This window comes from Oryza sativa, chromosome 2 (assembly GCF_034140825.1).
Source record: "Oryza sativa Japonica Group chromosome 2, ASM3414082v1".
Lineage (NCBI taxonomy): Eukaryota > Viridiplantae > Streptophyta > Magnoliopsida > Poales > Poaceae > Oryza > Oryza sativa.
This window is the reverse complement of record NC_089036.1, coordinates 10,661,389-10,687,108: the sequence shown is the minus strand read 5'-3', so window position 1 is coordinate 10,687,108 and position 25,720 is coordinate 10,661,389. Positions and strand designations below refer to the sequence as shown.

The window sequence follows — 25,720 nt, the reverse complement described above, 5'->3', positions numbered from 1 at the left end:
CACCGATGGGATATCTTCACGATTACTGTTCAAGGTGACTTTGATACAGCACTTCTCTTCATCACGATCATGAGGAATCTGGGCATACAAAGGAGCAGTCCCAAATCCTATGGCGAAGGACATCGTACGCAACTCCTGGACAAATCCCTCAGTACCAAACAAGTACTCAGGCTTGTAGCGCGGCATCTAAAGACAAGTGAAAGGAGGGAGTTAAGACATTTATCCAATTAATAGCACAGGTTTTTGGATTAATTTGAATAAAGTTAGAAATCAAAGTGAAAGGTAAATAAATAAAGTAAACCAATCTTGCAAGATAAGTTGAAACAGTTGAAAACAGGATCACAAATTTTGCACTTTTGAATAACAGGTTTCAAAAGAAATGAAATAAAATCAACATGCTAAGTTTATTACATTGCAACAAGATTAAATAAAACATTGTTGTAAAACCTTTGCTGGTAAATGGGCCATTAGTACAGTAATAGATGTACAGTACTAATAACACAGGAATAATAAATAAATTTTGAATGAGAACAATTAAAGGGACTATAAACTGCATGTGCCATTAGCTTGGTTTAATTAAAAGAGAAAGAGGGGAGAATAGTTCTACTTTTTCAATAGTTTTAGAGGGCTTCTATGGGTAACCGTTTGGCAAAACCTAGGGTCAAGGAGGCTCTGATACCAACTTTTCACGCCTGGAATTTCTATCCAAAATTCCAAACGCTTACATGTGTATAAACCCTCGTCCAGGAATCAGCCGAGGCACACAATAACAAATTGATAATAGAGTACAATTATTACTCAAAGGGTTGAATAGAAACAATAGCTTTAAACGGGATCAACATGCTCAAAGGGTTGTTTGGGATCTGTGTGACTTGCCTTGCTGGCCTTGGAACTCTTCAAATTCTTCTCCTGCGAAATCGGACTCTCCGGGAATGTCGGAATCTAAGGAAAAAAGAGCAAAATCACCAAAACAGCACATAAACAAGTATGAACAGTACATGTGGATATTTTTAACATGTAGATCTCAATTTTAGAAAAAAATAGAGACTTGAACCAACTAAATCCGAGCTAAGATGAATTAGTTATGAATTTTTAAAGATTAAATCGGATTAAATCATTTATATAGATTTTAATTGAATTATGACGCAATATAGAATTATTTTTGAAAAGGAAAAAGGAATTATTGCGTCATCGGGCTCGGCTCACGGTGGACCGGGTGCACGGCGGCGGTCTACGGAACGAACGGCCGAGATCTATCCTATCCAAAACGGACGGCCGAGATCAACTTGATCTACCGCGGTCTACGGGGAAACAACGACGACGACGTCAGCGGTGACGTCATCACCAGCGGCGACTCGGCCTCGCACGCTTGCCGGCGAACGATGGTGCGGCGGCGCAAACGGAGGGCATCTACGCGTAGAGGGCGACACGGCGAACTCACCGGTGACCCAAACGACGGCGGACGGCAACCGGACGGCGACGGCGATGAGGATGAAGCGGCGGCGACGATCGGGTCGACGACGACGGCGGTGCTCCGGTGATCCTCGGCGGAAACGGAGGGCGGGACGAGGACGGCGATGACTTGGCGATCCCAACAGCGGCCTTCCCGAGCGACGGCGACGACCGGAGCGACGGCGGCGCACGGCTGGACAAGCGGCGGCGACGGTGGCGCACGGGTTCTCTCGGAGGCGGCGCTACAGGCGGTGGCGGGCTAAAGCGAGGGTGGCGGCGGAGAGAGGAGGTCCCGGGGGTCCTTAAATAGGGGCTAGAGGGTGGCGACGGAGGCCCATGGCGACCGGCGACGGCGATGGAAAGTTAGGGTTCGGGAGAGAGAGACACGAATCCGATTCGAGATCGAATCCGGCTATTTCCAAACGAAATTGGACGACGATTCCAAAAGAGAAAAGATAGAGGGGATCCCGGGGATCATTTCCCCTCAATCGATTTGGCTGGAGAAGGAAAGGGGCGATGGAATTTGGAAGGAGGCGACGGCGGCTCGGGCGGCTAGGGCGCAGCCGGGCGGCGCGAGGTAGACGACGGGCCTGACAGGTGGGCCCCACCTGTCAGCGGGAGAGAGAGCGCGAGCGGCGGCTGCGCGCGGCTGTGGGCCGACTTGGGCCGGGGAGAGAGAGAGGGAGGTTTTGGGCCGACTTTCGGCCCAAAGCCAAAAAGAAGACTTTTAAAACCTTTTTCAATTTAAATTATTCATGAAATGCAATTCCATTTATTAAAAATACTTCCTTGACTCAAATAAATCCCAGAAAAATCTAGGAACTACAGAATCAAGTAAAGTATTTAATAAAATTTTATCTAGCCCACTTTTATATTGGAATTTATTATTAAAATTAGATCTTTTCTTCTAGGCTTTTAAAATTATTTCTAATAATTCCAATTAAACAACAATTTATATATTTGGGATTTTTAGGGTGTGACATGCAGCTCCCGTCCCCTCCCTCCTAGATCTAGCCGAAGGGGGGAGGGGGAGGGGGAGGGCGCCCTCCCTCCCAGATCTAGCCGAAGGGAGGGTGGTGGTGGCGGCCCTGCAGTGGCCTCTCCTCACCTGCCCTTCCTCTCCCTCTCCATCTTCCTCTCGCTCCCAAAACCCTAACCCTAGATCCGGCCGGTGGTGGGAGGGTTGCGGCGGCGGCGTGGCCGGAGGTGGGTAGGGTGGGTGCGGGTGGGGGTGGTGGCGACTTTTTTTTTTCGCCCAAAATATTATTACAGGCGGGTGGCTATAGCGGTTGTGAAGATGGAGATGCCGCCTGCGAAAATAATTTTTGTAGATGGGCCGCTGGGCCTTCCCCCTGCCTGGGAAAACAATTTTTGGCTGTCTGGGAAAATGATTTTCCTAGTAGTGTACCTAGCTATAAATAGCACATAAGCATCTACACATATATCTCGGGGCCAAGGTAGACACATATAAAACAGAGAACTAGAGAATAGTTATTGTCATCTGTTCAATTGTGAAATTCCACTCTCTTCTTCCTCATCATCATTCTAAATTTCCACCCTGTTAGACGAGAGAATGAAAATATGAGTTTGGTTAAGAGTGGACTGGTGTAGAATAGAAATGGGGAATGGTAGGTATCAGGCTAACAAAACACCGACAACTCAAGTGTTGATGCTACCTCTCCCGTAACAACTGATGTTGATGAGGGGAGCCTAGTTGTTCTCTAGGCAAGCTTACAAGGAAGCGGTCGAAGCACACAAAAGAAACTTTCATTCTTACTACAAGAATGGATCATTGTAGAACTGCTATATATATGTAGCTGCATCCCTGATTAATGCTTTGTACGGTGAATGAAGATCAAGTTAATGAGTAGCCAATGTCAGCATCAATTTCAAGGATGTCTCGGAAGTGATATTGATGAGTACGCCCTTTTGCTAGTTCCATACATGTGTCAAGTAAAATTATTATCATTTCCATGTAGCTGCACATAAACTAGTTTATGATTCTTAGCTTCTTGTGCAGGTAAAACACACCAAGTTTCCAATTATTATGGTTTGTTAAATTGTTATGGTTTCATCCACATCAGTTTGTTACTTATGTATGATATCGAGCATCATTTGCCTTCATATATGGACCGGCTAAGTCGAACACTTCGGTATAAGGATTTCATGAGACACGCACAAGTTTTTGACCTTAAAATCAAGGGGGAAATACGACACATGATTTGTTTTTTTTCTAGACAATAATATATATACAAGGTAAATCGAATGAATGGGAACAATACATCATGCCTAGCAGATCAAGAATTTCTATGTCACTTGTCTTGTCTTCAGAGAAGTTCTTGATCTGGCATTTTACACGGTGGAGGCAAACATTAACAAATATATTTTCCTCTAAAATATCAGCTAGACACTAGACAATGGATGTGCAGGTAGAGATCTTTACTCGTCATAACTCTTCCCGCATCGAGCGGTTTCAGCTACTCCATCCATCCCAAAATATAAGCATTTTTAGCATAGTGATAAGTCAAACATTTTCAACTTTGACTATTAATAGCAAAAAAAAAGATCAATCATATAAAATTGATGTTACTAGATTTATCATTAAACAAACTATCATAATATGTAACCTTTTTTTATTTAAAACATCTTGCTTTTATAGATATTGTTGGGCAATGCAGTATCTCGGAGACCATGTCAGAATCAAAAAATACTTATATTTTGGGACGGAGAGAGTATTTAAATAGCATAAATTTTGTTGAATGTGGATAGAATTGATTGAGCGAGAGAGAGAATTGAACACAATAGAGCGAATAGATCGATTTCTCATTGATCAACAGTACATTTATACAATGTGAAGCGGTATCAACCGCAGTGGATGCGATGTTTGGGAACATCGCGTCGGTTGTCGAGAGGGACGCCAAAGGGAGAGAGAGGAGCGATCTCCTCTTCTCTACTGGTTAGATTAGGAACCGTTGTTCCTATTTCTTTGGGTGGATGAGATCACCCGTAGTTTCTTAACACTCCCCCTTGATCGAATCAACCTGTGATCATTGCTCACTTATTGTTCCAGATATCTGTAAAGATAATCTTAGAAATAATTATAGTTAGTATATTAAATACATCACATAGAACTCCTCAAAAACCCAATGGGAAAAATAAGGAGAGAACCGTGATATATCATTGACTATTTTTAGATCTTAATGAGTAAAGCTCATAGTATGATCCAGAAATAGTATAATGTCTATAGTTATCATTTAGTAAAAACACCAGTATGGAAAAGCCAAATGATAAGACATATAACTTATGTTGACATTAACTTGTTAAAAACTTTGGATGAGAAAACCTAAAGGGTAAAACTCATACAAAGGAAAAAGAGTATAATATGACGAAAATAGGTTATTTTCCAGAGGAAGATACTCCCCCTGAATCCTGCAAATTTTTAAGTCGTCTCATACCAATTCATTCGACACATTTAAAGAATGTGGAGTATGGCAGAGATTTTGTGAATAAATCAGCAAGATTATCACATGACTTAGTTTGCAAGATGTTTATCTCTCCATGTTGCTGAAGCTCATGAGGATAAAATAATTTAGAAGCAATATGCTTAGTTATGTTGCTCTTAATATAACCAGTTTCCATCTGAACAACACAAGCGGCATTATCTTCATAGATAATGGTAGGTGATTCTAATGAACCAATACCACAAGATGTTAATATGTGGTTAACCATCCTGCGAAGCCATACACATTCACGTGATGCCTCATATAATGCAATTATTTTAAAATGATTTGTGGAAGTGGCTACCAGAGTCTGTTTAGAAGACTTCCATGAAATAGCAGTTCCACATTGTAAAAATACGAATCCTGTTTGTGATCTGGCGTTGTGGGGATCAGATAGATAGCCAGCGTCAGTATACCCAATTAAAGTCGAATCCTGGTTCTTTTTAAAGAAAAGTCCAAGATCTCTTGTGCCATTAAGATATTGAAAGACATTCTTAACTCCAGTCCAATGGCGTTTGGTAGGAGCAGCGCTGTATCTTGCTAATAGATTTACCGAGAAAGCAATATCCGGCCTCGTACTATTTGCAAGATACATGAGTGCGTCAATAGCACTAAGATATGGAAAATCAGGTCCAAGCACATCCTCACCATCATCCTTTGGTCGAAATGGATCTTTCTCCACGTCTAGAGATCGAACCACCATAGGGGTTTTGGAAGGATATGACTTGTCCATATTAAATTTTTCCAAATTTTTCTGGGTATATGCACTTTGGTGCACAAGGATTCCAGAAGGTAAATGCTCAAGTTATAGACCTAAGCAAAATTTGGTTTGACCCAAATCCTTCATCTCAAATTCCGTCTTTAAATGATAACGTGCTTCATTAATATCTTGTATATTGCCAATGATGTTGAGATCATCGACATATACCGAGATAATACAAAATCCTGTGGGGGACTTTTTGATAAAGACGCACAGGCAATCATCATTTTTAGTGTATCCCTTTAGTGAAAGGAATTCACTTAATCGGTTGTACCACATCCTGCCCGATTGTTTTAAGCCATAAAGTGACTTCTGCAACTTAAAACAATACATGTTACGATTTACCTTCTGAGTCGGGATGTCGATTCCATCAGGAACCTTCATGTAAATATCAGAATCAAGTGACCCATAAAGATATGCTGTCACTACGTCCATCAACTGCATAAATAGACGATTTTGTACTACCAATGATATTAAATATCGGAAAGTTATACCACTCATAATTGGAGAGTAAGTTTCGTTGAAATCAATGCCAGGTTTTTGCGTAAAACCATGTGCTACAAGCCTTGCTTTATATCTCACCACCTCGTTGTTTTCATTCCGTTTCCGGACGAAAACCCATTTGTATCCCACAGGAAAGATACCACGAGGAGTAGGCATTACAGCCGAGAATACATCTCTTTTGTAAAGCGAGGCTAATTATGCGTCAATTGCGTCCTTCCATTTGTTCCAGTCAGAGCGCTTTTGGCACTCTTTTATAGACCTAGGTTCTGGATCAACTTGGAGGTAATCAGCAATTTGTTCAGAAAAATTAATGTCGACAATTGAAGCTCTTCTATCAAAAGATTCACTAGTTTCAAAGTAGTTGATGACAATTTCATCAACCCTTATAGACTCATCGTGATCTCCCGAAACAATGTGTCTATGGTCTTCCGAATTTCTAGTCTCAGCATTGTGCACCACCGAGCTAGGTTGCAGACTATCACGATCTGCTTGATATATAGTATCAATTTGGTGTGTACCAACTAAAGGTTGGTTTGCATCTACCGTCTTTCTTTGCTTATTAGCAATTGTTTCTCGCTGAGTGGCCATACTTCTTCCTATCTTTTTAGTGAGTGGAAGTTGAGTGGTTTTATTTGGTACCTCCACTCTTTCTGGCGCATTCTGAGCGGGAATGAAAGATTTAGTCACACCTTTATAATTGGTAAATGCATCTGGTAGGTTATTTGCAAGTCTTTTCAAATGTATAATTTTCTGAACTTGAAGTTCAGTTTCAGTAGTATGTGGGTCTGAGGCTGGAATACCTTGGGCATCCCAATCAATTTTCTGGCATTCTTTCTGGTACTTGAAGTCTCCCCCTAATGCCGGGAAATGTTCCTCATCAAAGATAGAGTCAGCGAACCAGGCAGTAAATAGATCACCTGTTAAGGGTTCTAAATACATTATGATCGACCGAGATTTGAATCCCACATAGATCCTCACTTTCCTGTGTGGGCCCATAGCGGTACGCTGTGGTGGTCAGATCGGTATGTATACAGCACAACCGAACTTACACAAATGGGAAATACTTGGAGGATTTTCACGTACTAACTGCATTGGGGAAGTTTCATGATATGCAGTTGGTCGTAGTTGGACAAGGTCAGCAGCATGCAAAACTGCATGACCCCAACATGATGAAGGTAATTTGCAATTCATCAATAATGGTCGAGCAATAAGCTTAATTCTTTTAATCAATGATTCAGCCAAACCATTTTGTGTGTGGACATATGGAACAGAGTGCTGAACCTGAAATCCCAATGCCATACAATAATCATCGAAAGCATGAGATGTAAATTCGGCAGTGTTGTCCATACGGATTGATTGAATCCTATGTTCAGGGTAATTTGCCTTCAGCCTTATAATTTGAGACATTAGTTTGGCAAAGGCATGGTTTCGTGTCGATAGAAGACACACATGAGACCATCTAGTAGATGCGTCAATCAGAACCATAAAGTACCTGAACGGTCCAGATCTTGGCACAATAGGGCCACAGATATCTCCTTGAATGCGTTCAAGGAATTTAAGTGGTTCGGCTCTAATTTTGAGATAAGATGGTCTCAAAATCAGCTTCCCAGTAGCACATGCAGTGCATACAAAATCAGAGGATTTGGGAAATTTATCAGTGATCAAATGATGACCAATAGAGCGATATCCTTAGACATCTATAATGAAAGAAGAATTGCTTGATTAAGAATTCTTTATCCAATATAAACACATACATACAATAATTAAAACATCAAATACATAGTATGACGTTTACATATGTTAAAAGTACATACTCTAATGACTAGCAAGCCATACAACCTTACAATATAAGGGAGTTCGTACAACCAATATTGTTTGGCAAACTTATAGGATATCAATATACTGTTTCAAGCACACTGAGATAAGAGCAGCTCCATGTCCAAGTGGGACGCACCGAGATTATTGCAAATCTCCAAGTGGGTCCGTTGAGCAGTATTCGATGAACATATCATCCATCGCAGAGAGTGGAGTGACATCTTCTGGGAGAACATTGAGGTTGCTTTTTGGTTCAACAGGAGCCTGGTGAGAACTTGCAACCTCAGTCGCTCTTCATGTGTAAGATTGAAGTGGGCTTCAAATTTTGGGTTCTCAGAAGATTTTTTGTCCTTGAGGGATTTTTGGTACAAGAGAACAAGATGTTTCAGGATGCGGCAGTCTTTAACGACATGAGTGTCAGATCCACACCTGTTAGCAATGCTTGTTGCCATTGCTACGAGGTTGTGGTGCCTTACCCTTCCCTTTTCCTTTCTTTCGACCCTTGAATTTGCACCTGTTGTTGTTGCGTTTGCGCTTTCCAGTCAGATTCTTAGGATTATTCGAAGAATTTCCCTTGAATCCTTTCTTATTCTCAGCATATTTTGTACATTGTAGTGCACCTCAGGCAGTGGAGCAGAGCCCGGTGGGTGCTGTTGGGCATTCTTTAAAGAAAGCTCATGGTGTCTTTCTGCCTGAGTCAATGTATGTATAAGCAGAGAATGGTTCTGGAAATTGTTAGCGCGATACTGTTGAGTCAGTATCCTATCCTCCAGAAGCATAGTTGATACAGTTTTCTCTATCTTCTCTACCTCCGTTGGCTCTTGTTCGCAAAACTTCAACCTGGAACAAATGTTATGAACAGCATGGTTGTATTCTGCCACAGTTTTAAAGTCCTGTAGGCGTAAATGAACCCACTCATAATTAGCCTCAGGCCAAATGAGTTCCTTTTGCTGATCATAACGCTCTTTTAGAGCTTTCCAAAGGTTGAGAGGGCTCGTCTCTAACATGTATTCATGTTTGAGATCCTTGTGAATGTAGAGCCTTAGAAGTAAAATGGTTGTATTTAACTTCCTGTTCTCAATTGGCGGGTCCCCATCATTGGGTTCCTCAATTGTATTTAAAACCCCCTGAGAGGCAAAATTGATTTTGATATCAAAAGCCCAGATGGGATAGTTAGTCCCATCGAGGGCGAGTTCGTCGAACTCTTTTGTTGCCATGTCCCTACAATCATGGTTAACATTATCAATTTACATAGGTAAATTAATAAAAACATGATATTAAGGTTGTAATCTCAATGCGAAATGTAAGACTTCATATTTTGTAATGTTTCGAAAAGATGCAGGTAATAGACCTGGCAATTTGAGTTAGAATTCGAAATTAGGTGGCACAATGTGGATAATCTCCAAGTAATTAAATAGTGGAGTAGATCTCTTAATAGTGGTCAAGCTATACTTGCTGCCTAAAACACGGTCTCCAGACAAATATATTCTGGTGAATATACCGCAGCCAATGTTTAGGACTCCACTACCTTGTGCTCAACAAAATTTCAAATAATCTCATTTTTCAAAACATATTCTCGGAAAGTAACACATGTGGATAATCATCGTGAGATGTAGACCTCTGTGAGATGGGCGAGATGTTCGTTGCCTAGGTTATGACCAGTGCGGCCAATTTGTAGGACTCCATCGGGTAATCATCTCAAAATGTAGACCACTTGATGATGGGCGAGATACTCGCTGCCTAAGTTATGGTCACGATGACCAAAGTATAGGACTTCATCAACATGTGATTAATTTCCAAGTTAAATTGTGAAGTGGAACATGCATTAATTCCTCCATTAATTATGTTGTACATAATTAAGAGAATTTTCTAAATCAAAGTACAAAATTTATAGAATTTTGTAAATTAATAAAGCGAGAAAGTAGAGCGTGTCTTGAAATAATATGCAAAAGGCATGTTATTAAGACAACCTATGTTAATAAACACATAACATCAATGGTCTATAGGACCATTACATAATTGTTTGTACAACTGATGAACTATTTTGACTAAATTATATAAAACACAGGGACTAAAATAAAATTGCTGCTAAATTAAAAATTAAAACTAAAATTAAATGATAAATTGGGTGGTGGGCCGAAATTAAAAGAATTCGGCCCACCACCGTGTGGCACAGGCCAGCAGGCTAGGGGGGAAGCGAGGGGTGCTGGGCCGGCCCATCCGGCCCGGCAGCAAAAGGTAGGAGGGGGCGGCAACAGTACATTTATACAATGTGAAGCGGTGTCAACCGCAGGGGACGCGATGTTTGGGAACATCGCGTCGGTTGTCGAGAGGGACGCCAAAGGGAGAGAGAGGAGCGATCTCCTCTTCTCTACCGGTTAGATTAGGAACCGTTGTTCCTATTTCCTTGGGTGGATGACATCACCCGTAGTTTCTTAACACATTTCAGCATCTCTTGTCTACACTGACAGGAAGATTAAAAAAAAATGAAATAAAATGTTGTTCATGAATAATAGGCGTTGGATGTATAGTACTATAGCTTGCCTTATCAGCTAGCTCTTTATGATATTTTCATATTTTCTCGTAAACAAAATTCAAGGTTAGTAAATAAATAAATAATAAATGAATAATTTCAGATTGCATCTGTGTGGAAATGTCAGGATATATAGTATATGACAACGTGACTTGGTCACATGGTGGTTCTAAAATATTTTAGCAGATTGAAGTGAGCCGTGATGGCCTGAAGACAGTGGCACACTGGTGCAATGTATGGAGGGCTTATCAGCCCTAGTTAGAATTTAAATTCCTGAAAGAAATTGCTTGCAATTTTTTACGCCTAAAATATAGAAAGATAAAAACCTGTAATTAATTGTCAAATCAATTAAGCTCTAAAATTTAAAATAGATTTTTTTGTTTGCAATGTGCCGATATGTTTTGTTAAAATTCCATAACAAACGTACGAGTATTTTGCTGGTAGAGAAAAAAAGTAACCACATATCCTTAGTTGCCACATTTGTTTGTTTACTGACTGCATCCAGCAGCTACTATAAAAGTATAAATAGAGCATGTGTGAGTATGAGTTCTTCTTCCTCACCATCTTTTGAGTTCTCCACCCTGTGGGATGAGAGAGTGAAAAATACAAGTTTAACTAAGAGAGGATTTATATAGGACACGAATGGGAAATGGTAGGTACCAGGATGACATAGCAAACACCAACAGCTCAAGCACCTCTCCCTTTAGCTATTGATGTGTAGGAGGAGTTATTTTACAGGAAGCTTATGAGGGAGTAGCAGATAACGAAAGGGCATGTAGTCTAGTGGTTACAGTGACCTGAGTAGTACCCTAAGGTTCTGAGTTCAAATCTCCTATGGAGCGAATTTCAGATTGGGTTGTTTGCGGGGCTAAGTTCCCTATCTCAATGGCCGTATATATCCATAAAAATAAAAAAAAATAAATGAGGGAGTAGCAGATCAGATCGAATGATAAACCTGCACTTTTACCATGTCACCAAATGAATGAAGATCATGCTGATCAGTACGTAGCCAAAGGCAACATTAAACTCATGGGTGTCTCAGAAGCTTGCCTCGTTGTTGTCGCATACTTTTGCTTGTTCCATATAGTATAACCTGTAAATTTGTTGGGTTTGCGATGTAGCTGTACATAAAGTTCATGTACATCTTAACTTCGTCTTCTGTAATTTTGACTATGGTATACCTGGTCGCGGATATAACAACAAGTTCTCAACCATTATGGTTCAGTTAGGCCGAGAAAGTATGTATTACAGCTAATTAGAACACTTAAGTGGAATTGTTCGTGATAGCCGTATGTGTTTTTACCTCAAAAACAATGAAACACATGACTTGGTTCTTAATCTGTACAATAATATAGAGGTAAGAGCTCTTTTCTCATTCTTAAGAAGGTACTATATATAAGGTACAATGAGGTATCAATTAAATTTAACCATTGATTTGGCAGGAGCACGATAGGAAAAAAAAAAGAAGGTATTCGCTGAATCAGTAAATCAGATTAATTAATCTGTAAAGGGATGAATCAGTAGTTCAGCACAATAGATCGTTGATGCAGAGTAAAAAACTTCTGTCACTTGTATTGGTTATAAGAAACTTAAGATCTTAATCACATCTGCCTCCAATTACCATTGGTTACACCCACGTAAAATTTCTATATATAGATAATCTCTTACCTATGAGATATAAAAAAGAGCAGTAAGAAATGCCATTTAAAAAAGTAGAGCAGATATATTCAATGAGCCAACATGGTAGCGGTAGGCACACAGTGAATTCATACTCCAAGGCTAGATCGATAAGAGAAGCAAAAAGCTTTCTTTATTTTTCTTTCTTGAAACAGAGCCAGAAGCCCAGAAGCTCTTTTCTCATTGCATTGATATAAAATGAAGTACAAACCACCAACCCAACAACAACCTGCAAACCCCCATTAGCAGAAGGCATTTTGTTTACATGGTTCTTTGCAAAAAAAAAAAGGTGCATAAATAAAATGTGTTCGGAGTAATATGATTTTTTTTAAATGTTTGCCTAAGGTGACATTGTCAGTAGAAAAGGTACAAATTAATATAAAACTGCATATTTTCTTTCATGTACCATAGAAAAGCTTTCAAATATTGTGATAATCAATAAACAATATACTTTGTCTTAGAATAAGGGAAAATAGTAGAAAGAGCTGGTAGACATCTTTACTCGTCATAACTCTTTCTGCATACAACATTTTCCAGCTATTTAAATAGCGTCTCTTGTCTATACTGAAAGGAAGAGAAGAAAGAAGACGAAATAGAATGTTTTTAGCGAATAGGTGTTGGTATATGTATAGTATAGTTTCTCTCAAGAGCTTGTGATAGTTTATGTTTTTTAATACTCTCGTAAAAAAATCAGAGATGATAAGTGGAAAAGGAATTAATAATTTTAGACTATATCAGCATGGAAATGGTAGGTATCAGGTAATCAGGATAATCCACGGCAGTGTCATGTTTTTGAGTGGTGGTTTTCAAATGTTTTAGCAGTTTATAATAGGGGTACATGATGGACCATAGAAAAACATTATTGCAATGTTTGTTTATTGTCACTAATTAAAATTTAAAGTGCTAAAAAAAAGAATAGTGTCACTCTAGATGATCGAGGACTTTCTGGGTGAATAAGAACATGGATGTGTCTTTGTAATAAGTATGAAATAGAAGGGTTTCAATTTTTAGCAAGTGTAGATGTTTGGTGTTTAAATTAATGTCCTATTGTAGATCAATAAGTTCATGGTTTGATCAAGCAGTATCAAGCATTAAGTTTTGATTGTTTTCCTGACCATCATGCAATACCAAGGTTCATGTGCTTGAGGAGGAAAAGAAATAGCTACATGTCAACATCTTTTTTTTTTTTGCTATAACATAGGAGTAGTTTACACATCATCTTCAGAATCCAATGATGGAAAAGTGATAACAAGAAAATCTAATTATGTAAAGGGCAAGTCAAAGATTGAAAATTACCTATTTATGTCAATTATTGCAATAATGTTCTAAATAATGCAAGGTTGAGATGGCCTGCTGTAGGTTTTTTTTTTAGATAATGGATTTTCATTATTCTGGCCTCTATAGGCCTTAGAAGGGGAAAAAGTACATGCATTAATTAATCTGAATTTCACCATGCGAAATAAACTGTTGCCCCAACAAGCGAAACCAGTGCAAAATCAAGACCAATTAAAGCTGGTTTCATGGATGGTTTTTCAGTATTATGTCTGCAATATTATCATTTCCTCAGTTTACCTCACGTGGTTATAAAGAGAGAGATAAGGGAAGGGGCTGGAGATGTGGGCTCATTTTGATGACATAGCAAACAATATATCAAGAATTGATGAGGCAAATTATGCTGATGTGAAATGGATTGCGGTGCTAATTTAAGTTTTTGCCATTGAAGATTTTAGTGACAAATCCTCTGGTTTTTATTAATTTGTTTGCTTTAGTTCCCTTTTTTTTAAGCTCCCCTATTTTCGGTATTTTGGTTGAGCTCGCGCTGAACTATGCACAGAGAGAAGCCATGTGTGTGTCATGTGCCACAATCTTGGATGTGTGGGATGACATGCATTGTCAACCATGGCACAATATGCAAGGGAGAACATAGTGGGTTCATGGTACCTCTCGATTCATCTTTAAATTCATAATGAGTAAAGCAAAAAGCTGCAGCGATTCTACAGCTCTAGAACTCTGTTTCTCTTCGTCTTTGTTCATTCTGTGGTCATCCCGAGCGAGTTCATCGTGAGTGATCATCAATCGAGTGAGGAAAGTCGACATTTATTCTATATAATTTTTTATTAGGAAAAAACTACATATATCTATATATTATATTTGAGTTTTGTAAACTACCATTAAAGTCGAAATAGTACATATTGTTCGTGGCAAGTGCGAACTGCGAAATGAGATTATTTGTTGAGTGTAGAGGTAGCTAGCTAGCAGCATGGCCTTTTGGATAGGAATAGAGGCCGTGTTTAGTTGCATGCCTAAATTTTTTTTTAACGTATACGGACACACATTTGAAGTATTAAACGTAGACTAATAACAAAACAATTTACAGATTCCGCCTGTAAACTGCGAGACGAATCTATTAAACCTAATTAATCCGCTATTAGCAAATGTTTATTGTAGCACAACATTGCCAAATCATAGCGTAATTAGGCTCAAAAGATTCGTCTCGTAATTTACATGCAAACTGTGCAATTGGTTTTTTTGTCCACATATAATGCTCCATTCATGTATCAAAGCATTTAATGTGACGGAATTTTTGGAAGTTTGAAGGGAGCTAAACACAGCCAGATTCTAGATATTTGAATAGAGCATCATAAAGGGAATGGTTGGCGTCATACCTTACTCAACTAGTAAAACATAGACGGAGCACCTAGAAATAGCATATACATATCTCTTATCTTGTTTTTTTTTAGCAATGATCAGTATGAAAGAAGAGATTGTTAGACATATTTACATAGTTTTTATTCAGTTGAGTACTTGAGTTTAGTGAGTTAAGGATTAAGTGAATAAGGATTAAGTGAATAAGGAGATATATAGAATTAACTAGTTTATATGGGAATGGTAGGCACCAGGATAACAAAACACATTTGTTCAATAGTATTTAGTTGACAAATTCTATGATGTGTATGACCGACAGTTCAACGCAGTTTCCAAGAGTGTAGAATCTACTGCCGCTGAGGGGTCTTGTTCCAAGGGGGGGAACTTCGTACTTGCTATATCTCTTTGGACTTCCTACTTGCTAGTATATCACTTCAAGCCTTCTCCCTTCTGTTTAGGATTTTTAAAATAAAACTCAAAAGTACCCCTTCCACTATCACATCGGTTTATACAAATGTAACAAAAGGGTTTCTTATGCCGTTCGATGGCATTCAATTAATCTTGTTCAGTTTCGAGGAAGAAACCGTTGTGAGCAGAGCCCATACAAATTGTGATCTATCTCTATCCATGGACAATTTGAGCCAATTTCTAGTAAAAAAAACAATTTCAGCCAATTCATCCATGAGCATATCTATATGTTAAGATCTTATGTGATTTATATCCTGTTTCGTTGGGCAACAATGAAAGATTAGATGGAACAAGAGTGGCTAGTTTACACAAAGAAAATCCACCATGAGATAAGATGAAAACAAACAAAGAATGCAAATGTTCCATTTCCAACAGTGTACCGCTACCTGCAATGCAAGATTAAAAAGCAGAAATCCAAGCACTCCACAACCTTGCTGGGAGAGACCAAAAAATGGTTGGATGAAGTTAAATGTGGATGGATCCTTTGATGCTGCTTCGGGTAAGAGGTATGATTCTTAGAGATAGCACTGGTAATATCATTTTCACCTCCTGTAGATCACTCGAAAGATGCAATAGTCCCTTGGAGTCAGAACTGCGTGCTTGCGTTGAAGGGCTTAATCTGGCAATCCAGTGGACAATGCTCCCACTCCAGGTGAAGACTGATTGCGCCTCGGTGGTCCAGCTTCTGTAGTGCATAGAAAGAGATCGTTTCGAGCTTGCAAACATCATTCATGAAGCAAACCTGCTCTAGGCTGGGGAGAGGGTTATCTCTGTTAATAAAATTTGTATTAGTCAGAATATTATCAGCCATTATCTGGCAAATAAGGCTAGAGCTGAATCCTTCTCTGGGTTTTGGTTGGGGGAAAATTGTAATTTTATCTCGCATTTAATGGGGGAGAACATTATGATTGAGTAATATATTCCCTCTTCCCCGCAAAAAAAAAAAGGTACCACCATGAAGAACAATGCGAGGCCACTCGCGACAACAGGACACTAATTTTGAGCCAGAAACGGAGTTCCCTTGAAACTAAGCAAAACATACAAAATAGGAGTAAACATTTTCATCTTCACAATACATTAGATCAAGGGAGCTTGACAGCAATCATGCAAATTGTTTCCAGTTGACGAAATTGAAAAAATGTACAGATTTTCGCAGCTGTTCTGGAACAAGTTAACAATAAGGCCCCATTTAGAAAAGGATAAGTGATCTTTTTTCTTGATTCCAATTGGAATAGAACTAATTTCTTGTCAAAATCTTGCAAAATTCCACTGCGTTTCAAAGGAGACCTAACGCTGGGTTATCACAAGGGAAGACTAATAATCAGCTTACAACATCAAATGAATAACACGCACATACATGGGGACATGGTTGTCAAGTCGTAAAGTCGAGTTGAGATATCCCTGGACTGACTTGTCGACTAGTCCACGACTTGGTCATGCAAAAAAAAAAAAGGAATGCAATATAAAATCTTTACTACTATTGTACTGTGCTAAGAAATGTATACAGTATAAACTATGGACTATGGAGTAGCAAAGCAAGACAATAAGTCAGCAAGAAATAAAACTAAAGTACTAAACACAATAAGCCAATTAGCACGGTGAATTGGTGATTTGCTACAATAATCACGACTAATTTACAACCGACTTTACGACTAATTTGGTCAGAGTCATGGCTCTTTAGTCAACTAATTTGACCGACTTTACGACTAATCGGCCGATTTGATAACAGTGCATGGGGAGCACACAACTGCTAAGGTTCAGCCATGCCCAACCAAACACATACAACTTTATTTTTCTATCATATCATTATCCATCCGATTGTATCATTTACCAGCTATCGCTTACGCTGTTGTTCCAGGACAATTCTATCTACTCTACAAAGAACAACGCTACATCCATTACAGAAAAAGTACAGATTCGGCTTACGCCGTTTGTTTGATGTCTGTTGTCACGGCCCTTGTCATCTACCTCCAGACAACTCTATTGCTTCCTGGTTGTAGACAGAGTCCTCTCCCCAGTCGAACCGCCGCTGCATCCGCTCGTACTCCTGCCTCCTTGTCACCTCCACCTGCTGCCACTCCTCCCACCGCTCCGCCAGCCCCTCGCCTTCTAGCATCCGAACCACCTCTGACATGGATGGCCGATCCTCGGGCGATGACTGTGTGCACAGCAATGCTATCTGTATCATCATCTCAACTTCCTCGTCGTCATAATTCTGGTTCAGGTTGCGGTCCACAATGGATCCTAGCTGCCCTTCTCTTTGTAGCTTCTTTACCTAAAAGGAGAACAAGCACCATGTAAGGACACAGTTTCCAAAATTTCCCAAGGAACATGGTAGAGTGGTTAATAGTGGTAGAGTAAATAAGCCTTACATGATCGAGCAATAGAACATCGTCCTCTTCCTCCAAGCGTGAGAAGTCAATGGCACGCTGGCCAGTCACAAGCTCAAGAAGCATGATCCCGTAGCCAAAAACATCAGTTCTCTCTGATGACTTCCCTGTGGATAGATATTCAGGTGCTATGTGACCCATTGTTCCACGGACTTGAGTAGTGACAGATGTCTTCTGCACATCCACTAGCTTCGCTAGTCCAAAATCACCAACAACAGGTTCAAAGTCCTCATCAAGCAAGACATTCGCCGCTTTGACATCACGGTGTATGATCTTTGGGTTGCAGTGTTCATGCAGATATTCTAGTCCACGTGCTGTACCAATGGCCACCCGTTTTCTTTCTGGCCAGTTTAAGACAGGTTCTCCAGGCTTAAAATCTGCATCGATTTCAACACAACAAACAATATGCCATGAAGCTCACACCAAATAACTATAAAGGTTAAATTAATTTTATCAATTTTCAAGTCTATAGAAAATACAAATCAACCACATGAGTGCATGACTTGAGGTTTATTTAAAATATTAAACTGAAAAACTCAATGCCCACCATCTGTAACCGTAAATTAAGCAAATGACAAAATTCTGTTCACAGATACTCCAAATAATAATAGCAGCACATTTAAGCAAACTTTATAAGGCAATAGGGCATTAGGGATGGAGAAGTACGATATTGATACCTCGCAATCGGTAGGCAACACTCAAATTCTGCATGAATGGATATACCAGGAGGCGCTCTGTTTGTGTTGTGCAGAAGCCAATCAATTTTAGAAGATTGCGGTGAACTGCAACACTAATCAGCTCCACCTCACGCAAGAAGGCGGCCTCACCACCAGGACTTTCATAATCAGTCAATCGTTTTACAGCAATCTTAGTACCATCTGGAAGAACACCTTTGTAAACTTTACCAAAACCTCCCTGCCCGAGAACATTTCTTTCACTGAAATTATCCGTCGCGATTTGTAGTTCTCGCCATGCAAATCTCTTGAGCTGGCCAAATGCAATTCGTCGATCATCCTCACCTGTGAATCACAATTTTTTTACATTACTTCATTCAATGCACACTGTCAAGCAAACATGAAGCTAGGTATAAATCACAGAGATACCTTCACATGTTCTATTTAGAAAAAAAGATTAAGGCATAAATCACACACTTATCAAACTGAGGTCACAAATAGGTGCACCTGCTTGTTTTGGTTGATTGAGGACATAGCTTACGATCATCGGCTTTGATCATGCGGATAAGTTACAATTTACACAAGAACATGTAGCATTTGTGTAACCAGGAGACATTAGCAAGAGAAATAATTATGCAGGAACTAATAAACCTAACCACAAAGCCACAAAAGAAGTAACCTGCCACAACCACAAAAACTGATGATAGATGCAGGTACTAAAAACAAATCAACTACAAGAACATGAAAACAAATACCTGCTACATCCACAAAAACTTCCCGCAGATGGCTTTTCCTCCTCCCTTTACAGAACAGAAAGAGAGCAGCTACAATGAGAAGTCCTATTACTCCTCCAACTGTTCCAAGTACTATGCCAATTTTTGAGCTATGGGATCCACCTGTAATATGAAAAATTCTAGAACAATTAAGAAATAGTACAGAATTATAAGGTGACATCTTTTCTAGGAGACAAACTCCGTATCAGTAAATATATAAATAAACTAATGAGGATTTAACCTACTCTGGTAGGACATGTTGGTTGAGCAAGAGTGGGGGAAGTTGGTTCCACAATTTAAGTGATTACCAGAAAAGCTATTCATGAAAATTGAACCTTCATCAGTCACTCAGGTTTTTAAAAAAAATTGGATTAAACTGTTTTTAGAGAGATCTTGACATACTTGTAACGTGCTACTTGGAATAACGGACCAGGTATCTGACCAGACAGATTATTGTACGCCAGCCGGCTGCCATAAAAAAAAAGTTGTTTGTCAACAAATGGAAGATGAACTAGTGTTAGCAGAAACAGAAATTTTAAAAAAGAGATCATACTTAGCCAAGATGTATACTCTTACATGTCAGTCAAGCTTGAGATTTTTGCTAGACTGTCAGGAATTGATCCATTGAAATTATTATCACTAAGTATCCTGGTCAGGTGACAAAAAGGACAGAAAGCATGAAAAATGATGAATCATTTTGATTGTATGCACCAAAAGAAGAGAATGATGAAATGCAGATATACTTACAACAACTGGAGCTTAGAAAGCTGGCCAAGAGAAGCTGGTATTTCTCCCACCAAAAGGTTGTCTTCTAAATCTAAGCTTGTCAAACTAGAAAGATTACCAAATTGCTCTGGTATGCCACCGGAAATCCTATTACCAGCCAAGGACCTGCAAGATCATACACAACAGCATTTCATAATAGTTGGAGAGAATCGACAGGAGAATCATATTGCACTTAACCTAACCATCAGTTCATGCAGGACACAAAAACATACTCACACCACCTTCCAAAATCAAGAATTAGCAGTTGTAACATTGGTACAATGCATTTCTCTCAGTTAAAAATGGTTTTATGGTTACTGGTTAGAAGAAATTGATCTTTTATACTGAAAAAATCAGTTAAACTCAGACCTGTCATGAAACTACAGTTAACCCCAATCAACAAGAAAGCACAGGAGAAAAACTACCAGGAACAGAACTCCATAGAATTGACCTTAAGATTTTGTGCAGATCTTGCAGAGTTGGGTGCTTGGACTTCTTGATTTTTTTAACTTTTTTATTGCATATTTATTTTATTTTGATCCAATGATTTTCCAGTAGGGTTCTACCTTAGTGTTTGCCTTTTAAAAAGGGATTAAATAGAGGAACTGAAAGCAATATTAACAACAGTTTCTGGGGTCAGCACAAACTTGTTGGAATTACTCATGCCACCTATTTATATTTTTCAAATTACAGAAATACTTTCAAGTATTGAGAAAATATTTTTCTCTTAATTTAGTATAGATTGTGGTTTTCCTACCAACTTCATAACCATTTATTGAACACTCATATATTGAATTCCCAAGTATTATTAATCTACATAATAGAATAATGTACTCACAGGACAGTCAAATATTTCAGTTCTCCAATTCTTGGTGACAAAACTCCAGCAAATCCACGAGCAGCCAATGTTCTGTAGGAAAGCATTATCATAAAAAATGAAAACAAACAGGACAAAGAGCAGAGGTGGGAATCAGTATAAAATTTAAGTGTACAAGATGAGAAGGTGCATGAGCTCCAACTTACACTTGAATAACATTGTTGTTATTGTCACAAATTACAGAATTCCATGTACAAGGGTTGACTTGATTTTGGTTCCAATCCGAAAGCTGATTGCCAGTAACATTCAGTTTTTGTTTCATATCATATAAGGCATCTCCTGGTAAAACATACAAAAGGTTTTTGAGAACCAGAGGATAAATAACAAGTTACTCTATGTTCATCAACTAACTTAATACCTCAGGATTACACCAAAGTTAGTGCCAACCAAAGATTCGCCACTCATAAAAATGAGGAATAAATTTTCAAGTAATAATAAGCTCGCATGATAGGGGCATCTAATATGAATATTGTTGCCCGTGTTTTCACTCTGTAGAGAAAATTCTTTTCATTTCCCCTTACAGAAACTATAATCCCTCATTTGCCAACTCAACTTTCACTCCTCTTTTCCCCTTCCAGTTACATTCTGTTAGTATGCTATACAGTTAATCGAATATTCTTCTCACTATTTTGCTCATATAGCAGCTGTACCCCTGATCCCGGCCACTGTCAGTTTCTTCTTTTCCTTCCTCACCTTTTCCTTTTCACTCTCACTTTTTTCTCTCTCCCGTCCGATTTCTTCCATCCGGCAACAATCAGGGCACTTGCATTTTACTTGATTTCCACTATTAGGGGAAAAATGGTTAGGAATTTAGAATAGATAGATCCCATGGTTTCCGTATAGGCCTGATTTCCATGTTGATCTAATCTTCTCTATAACTCTCTCTGTAATCTGTAAATTGCAGCAAATCACATTTTTGTTTATGGCAAGAGGGCTGTGGCAGTCAAGAGATTGGTGAAAGACAGAGCAGTGTCTGTGGCAAGATCTGATGACACCAGCCATGGATGCTGTGAGCTTGGGAAAGACTAGGTAGGGCCACAAAACTGTCGTAATCTCAACAAAGGCGGTAGGCCATGGAAGGACAGTCATGGTGTCATGAGCTCCAGTGGCCCAGTGAAAAAATGGTGTCATGAGCTCGACGAATGGTGTGGATGGCAGATTTGCATGAGACGGACAGCTTTGATGATCTCTGTTTCTCCGCTGCCTCCCTCTTCTTTGGCCAATTAGCCTCCCGTCCACGGTACCAGCAGAAGACAAGATGGGGAAATGCCGTCCAATGAAGATATATAAGATGGCAATGAAGGGATTGAGGGGGAAGAAGGGCAAAATTGACATGTTCCATCATAGTTCACAGAACAGTTACAGGAGGGTGGTGGGAGGGTCAATAATAAGGGGCATAAACTGAGTTTAAGTGGTCAACAGGGGAACATTCATAGGAGCAAATAAGGTAAGTTACTAACTTGTAGGGCAAATAAAGAATATTCTCACTATATAACATATGGGGATTCAAAGAGTGTAATATGTATTGTTGCATCCACCACATGTATTTCCCAGACACAATTCCAAAAATGCAATTATCACATAACATTAATGCTGCAGTGAAGCCATCGATATAAACAAAAACAGTCATTTCAGGATAAAAACCTTGACAGTTCTAAAGTTTTGAGAAAACATGTGCCTACTTTCCGCAATTTCTTAATATCTCAAAATATGCAGCATTTTCAAATCCATGCTATTTTTGGATAAACCTTTAGATTTAGACTGGTGCGCAGGCGACCACGTCAGCCAACGAAGCATTAGTTAGCATGTTGGCGCCTTCTTTTCCCTTTGTTTGGACTAAGCAACTAGCAGTACGTTCACATTTAAGGCAAGTTTTGACCAAAAGCAGTAGTTCCAAGCTATCAAAACGAAAGCGAGCAGTAGTACCTACTGCAAGGTGTGCTATGTATTATCAATTGAAGGTAACCTAAGGTCTGTAGCGTTGGAAATCAATACAGCAATTCCACATGGCATCTGGTTACCTACTTCGCTACCATCGCGACAGTGTGCCACGGCATGTAATCCACAAGGCGTTCGGTAATCTACCATGCGAAAATTGAAGCTACAGTACTGCACTACACTACACTACACTACACAGAAGCTCGGAGGAGACAACCGGGGGGCGTCGCAGGCGAGGCGACTGGGGTCGGAGAGCAGCAAAAAGCTAAGGTACCTTGGCGGTCGGACGCGGAGAAGGACGGCAGCGAGACCGCGATGATGAGGACGGCGACGCGCAGCTCCCTCATCTCGCCTCACAACCCGACGGGGAAAGGGGGCAAGGGGATGGTCGGTCGCCGGTGCCGGGGGGCAGGAGGAGGAGGGCGCCCCGGTGGCCGCGGCGGCTGCTGGTGGTGGCCGGAATCCCGCGGCGGCGGAGGCCGCGGCGAGGGTTTTGGTGGGCGGGTGATTTGGGGCGGCGAGAGGAAGGGGAAAGAGGAGGAGGAGAAGAACTTCTCGAGTGTTTTTTTTTTCCTTTATTTTTTTTTTTGTTTTTGTGATGGGGATTTGATTGATTATTATTGTTTGTTGTTGAGATAATCAGATTCCCGTGCTTAGCTTAGCTTAGCTTAGCAGGGTCGATTAGCTAGCTAGCTGCTAGCTGCTAGCTGCTGTCTTCTCCTGATAGAGAGAACCACTTGCGTCAAAAGAAAAACTGCTTAAAAAAACAAGAGGAAAAACCACTTGCTGTGTGTGTGTTTGGGGGGAAAATAAAAAGAGGAAGAGAAAAAAACCACTTGCAGGTCACAGACTGATTCACAGGTTGGCAAGACCCAATAATGACCATGAGTCCATGATGATGTTTGCTAGCACCTGTGATGGATGGATAAGCCTCCTTGTTTTCCATGCCCAATCCACTGATAGAATAGGACATGTAGAAGCTTTGTTTAGTGCCACTGATGGTGACTATAATCTCGTTGTAGTATAGGGTCTATAATCTCGTTATAGTATAGGATTTATTTAGTAGAGTTTCAACTTATAAATTTAGCTTTAGGAGTTGGGTCTGGAGTGGAGTTGTAGAGCAGCCTAAACCGAGCTCCACCTCTCTAGTTTATTTTGTCAGAGCGTTCCACCCAGCTCCGCTCCCATTTTAGGTGGAACTGAAACTGTTTGGCTGTGCTCCAGCTCTAGGAGAGGTGGAGCTGAAGCTGGACTTTTGTATATTTATTTTTGTCACTACTTATTTTAGTTTTGCTGTTATGTATTAGACTTGTATCAATGTTGTTTGGTCACATGGTTTCTCTTCTTCCTTTTTGCTACTCAAGTGAAATAATATTTTTTGAGCTATTGAAGCATTAGAACATCCTGGTGTCGCATGTGTCGTGCTTCTTATGTTTTCCTATGCTCTACGTAAGGTAGCTTAGTTTATTTATAAGCTCTGTTCAATGCCTTTGATGAAGACTATAATCTCATTCTAATACGTGCCTTTCTCTTTGTAACTACTTATTTATTATCTTTTGCTTTATTAGACTTACATCAATGTTGTTGTCTGACCATGGAAGTTTTTTTCCCTCTTTTTTGCTACTCAAGTGAAATGATATTTTTAGCAACTAAAGCATGAGAATACCAAGGTAGTTTGATCATCGGCTATGTCGCACATTTTTTATGGTGTTTCATCCTTCATTCTTAGCATCAACGATATATATGAGAACTATTGGATCGTATATAAAATATGGTAGATTAAGATGGAGATGAAAAGTGGGAGAGATATCATTCAATATGTCTGATAGTACATATGAGAACTTTCAAATTTCTCATGACAACTTTGAATGCTACATTGGCCAAAACCATAGTGCATTGTTTTGTTCTATTAGGAAATTAAGAAGAGATCCATTCAAACAATACAAATAAATTGTTGGATTATGGCTAGTATTTTGTTTCAATTTTTAGTTGGCTATCTGGTAATTCAATAAGGAGAATAATATAAAACACATGGTACTAAATAAGAAAGCTCATGCAGTCTTTTCTGAACACATAGCCATAGAGCGCTTAGTGTTATATTGTTGTTACTTATATTTTTGCATATATCTACCTTCAATAAAATGGAATAAAGAGCTCACAGCTATATACCCTCAAGGTGAGAGGAACAAAGAGCATCTTAGCTAGCTAGCTAGCTATATATCCTTGAGGTGTGATGAACAAAGGGAGAAGATATATCCTTTCATGATTGTAGCATATCGGAGGCGAGTGATATCATCATGTAATACTCATCCTAGCAAGTTGAATTGAATGTTTCAATAGCCACATGTTGAATTCACTGGAAATGTACATGTAAATTTGGTATGCTTGTATTGTGTTCGAGATGATTTTAAAGGTTACAAATCTGGCTCAACGTACATATGAAACTAAAGAATTTTTTTCCTAAAAAAAACTACCTTTATGGTTTAATAGGCTCATGAATTATGCACTCCTAGCTAAATTTAATTGTGGACCCACTAATTAATTTAAAGAATACAATGCTGGTCTCTATACTTATGTGGTTATGTCGTCTGGGTTGCCAAACTCTCAAAATGCATATTTAGTTTCGAGAACTTGTCAAAGCATGTCATTTGGTCATTCCTTTCCCAAATTGCCAGAGTCCTTGAGATCTTATATGGCGCTAATGTGGCATGCCACATGGGTGTTGACATGTCATCACTAACTCTACACTGACAAATGGAGCCTCGGAGTATGATGGAAGAAGAAGAGAAAATGAAATAAAAAAGAAAAGGGAGAAAAAAAAAAGAAAACAAATTGAGTAGGCCTCACTTCAGTCGGTGTATGATTGAATATGCCACGTCAGTGTCCGTGTGGTATGTCACTCAACACCACTAGGATCTTAAAGGGGCTAAGGTAATTTGGGATTGGAA

At 39.4% G+C, this 25,720-nt stretch overlaps 1 protein-coding gene across 1 annotated transcript; it reads right to left on the bottom strand.

Annotated features, from left to right (window-relative positions):
- Positions 1 to 16,945: 16,945 nt before the first annotated feature.
- LOC4329032 (LRR receptor kinase SERK2-like) lies at positions 16,946 to 23,329 on the bottom strand. Its single transcript, XM_015771562.3, has 11 exons — positions 23,047 to 23,329; positions 20,981 to 21,113; positions 20,796 to 20,867; positions 19,940 to 20,083; positions 19,769 to 19,840; positions 19,595 to 19,660; positions 19,438 to 19,508; positions 19,175 to 19,315; positions 18,423 to 18,764; positions 17,728 to 18,122; positions 16,946 to 17,630 (listed from the first exon to the last, which is right to left on the bottom strand). Exons 1-11 carry the CDS (start codon positions 23,117 to 23,119, stop codon positions 17,316 to 17,318), a joined length of 1,824 nt encoding a protein of 607 aa, XP_015627048.1. The 5' UTR covers positions 23,120 to 23,329; the 3' UTR covers positions 16,946 to 17,315.
- Positions 23,330 to 25,720: the final 2,391 nt, after the last annotated feature.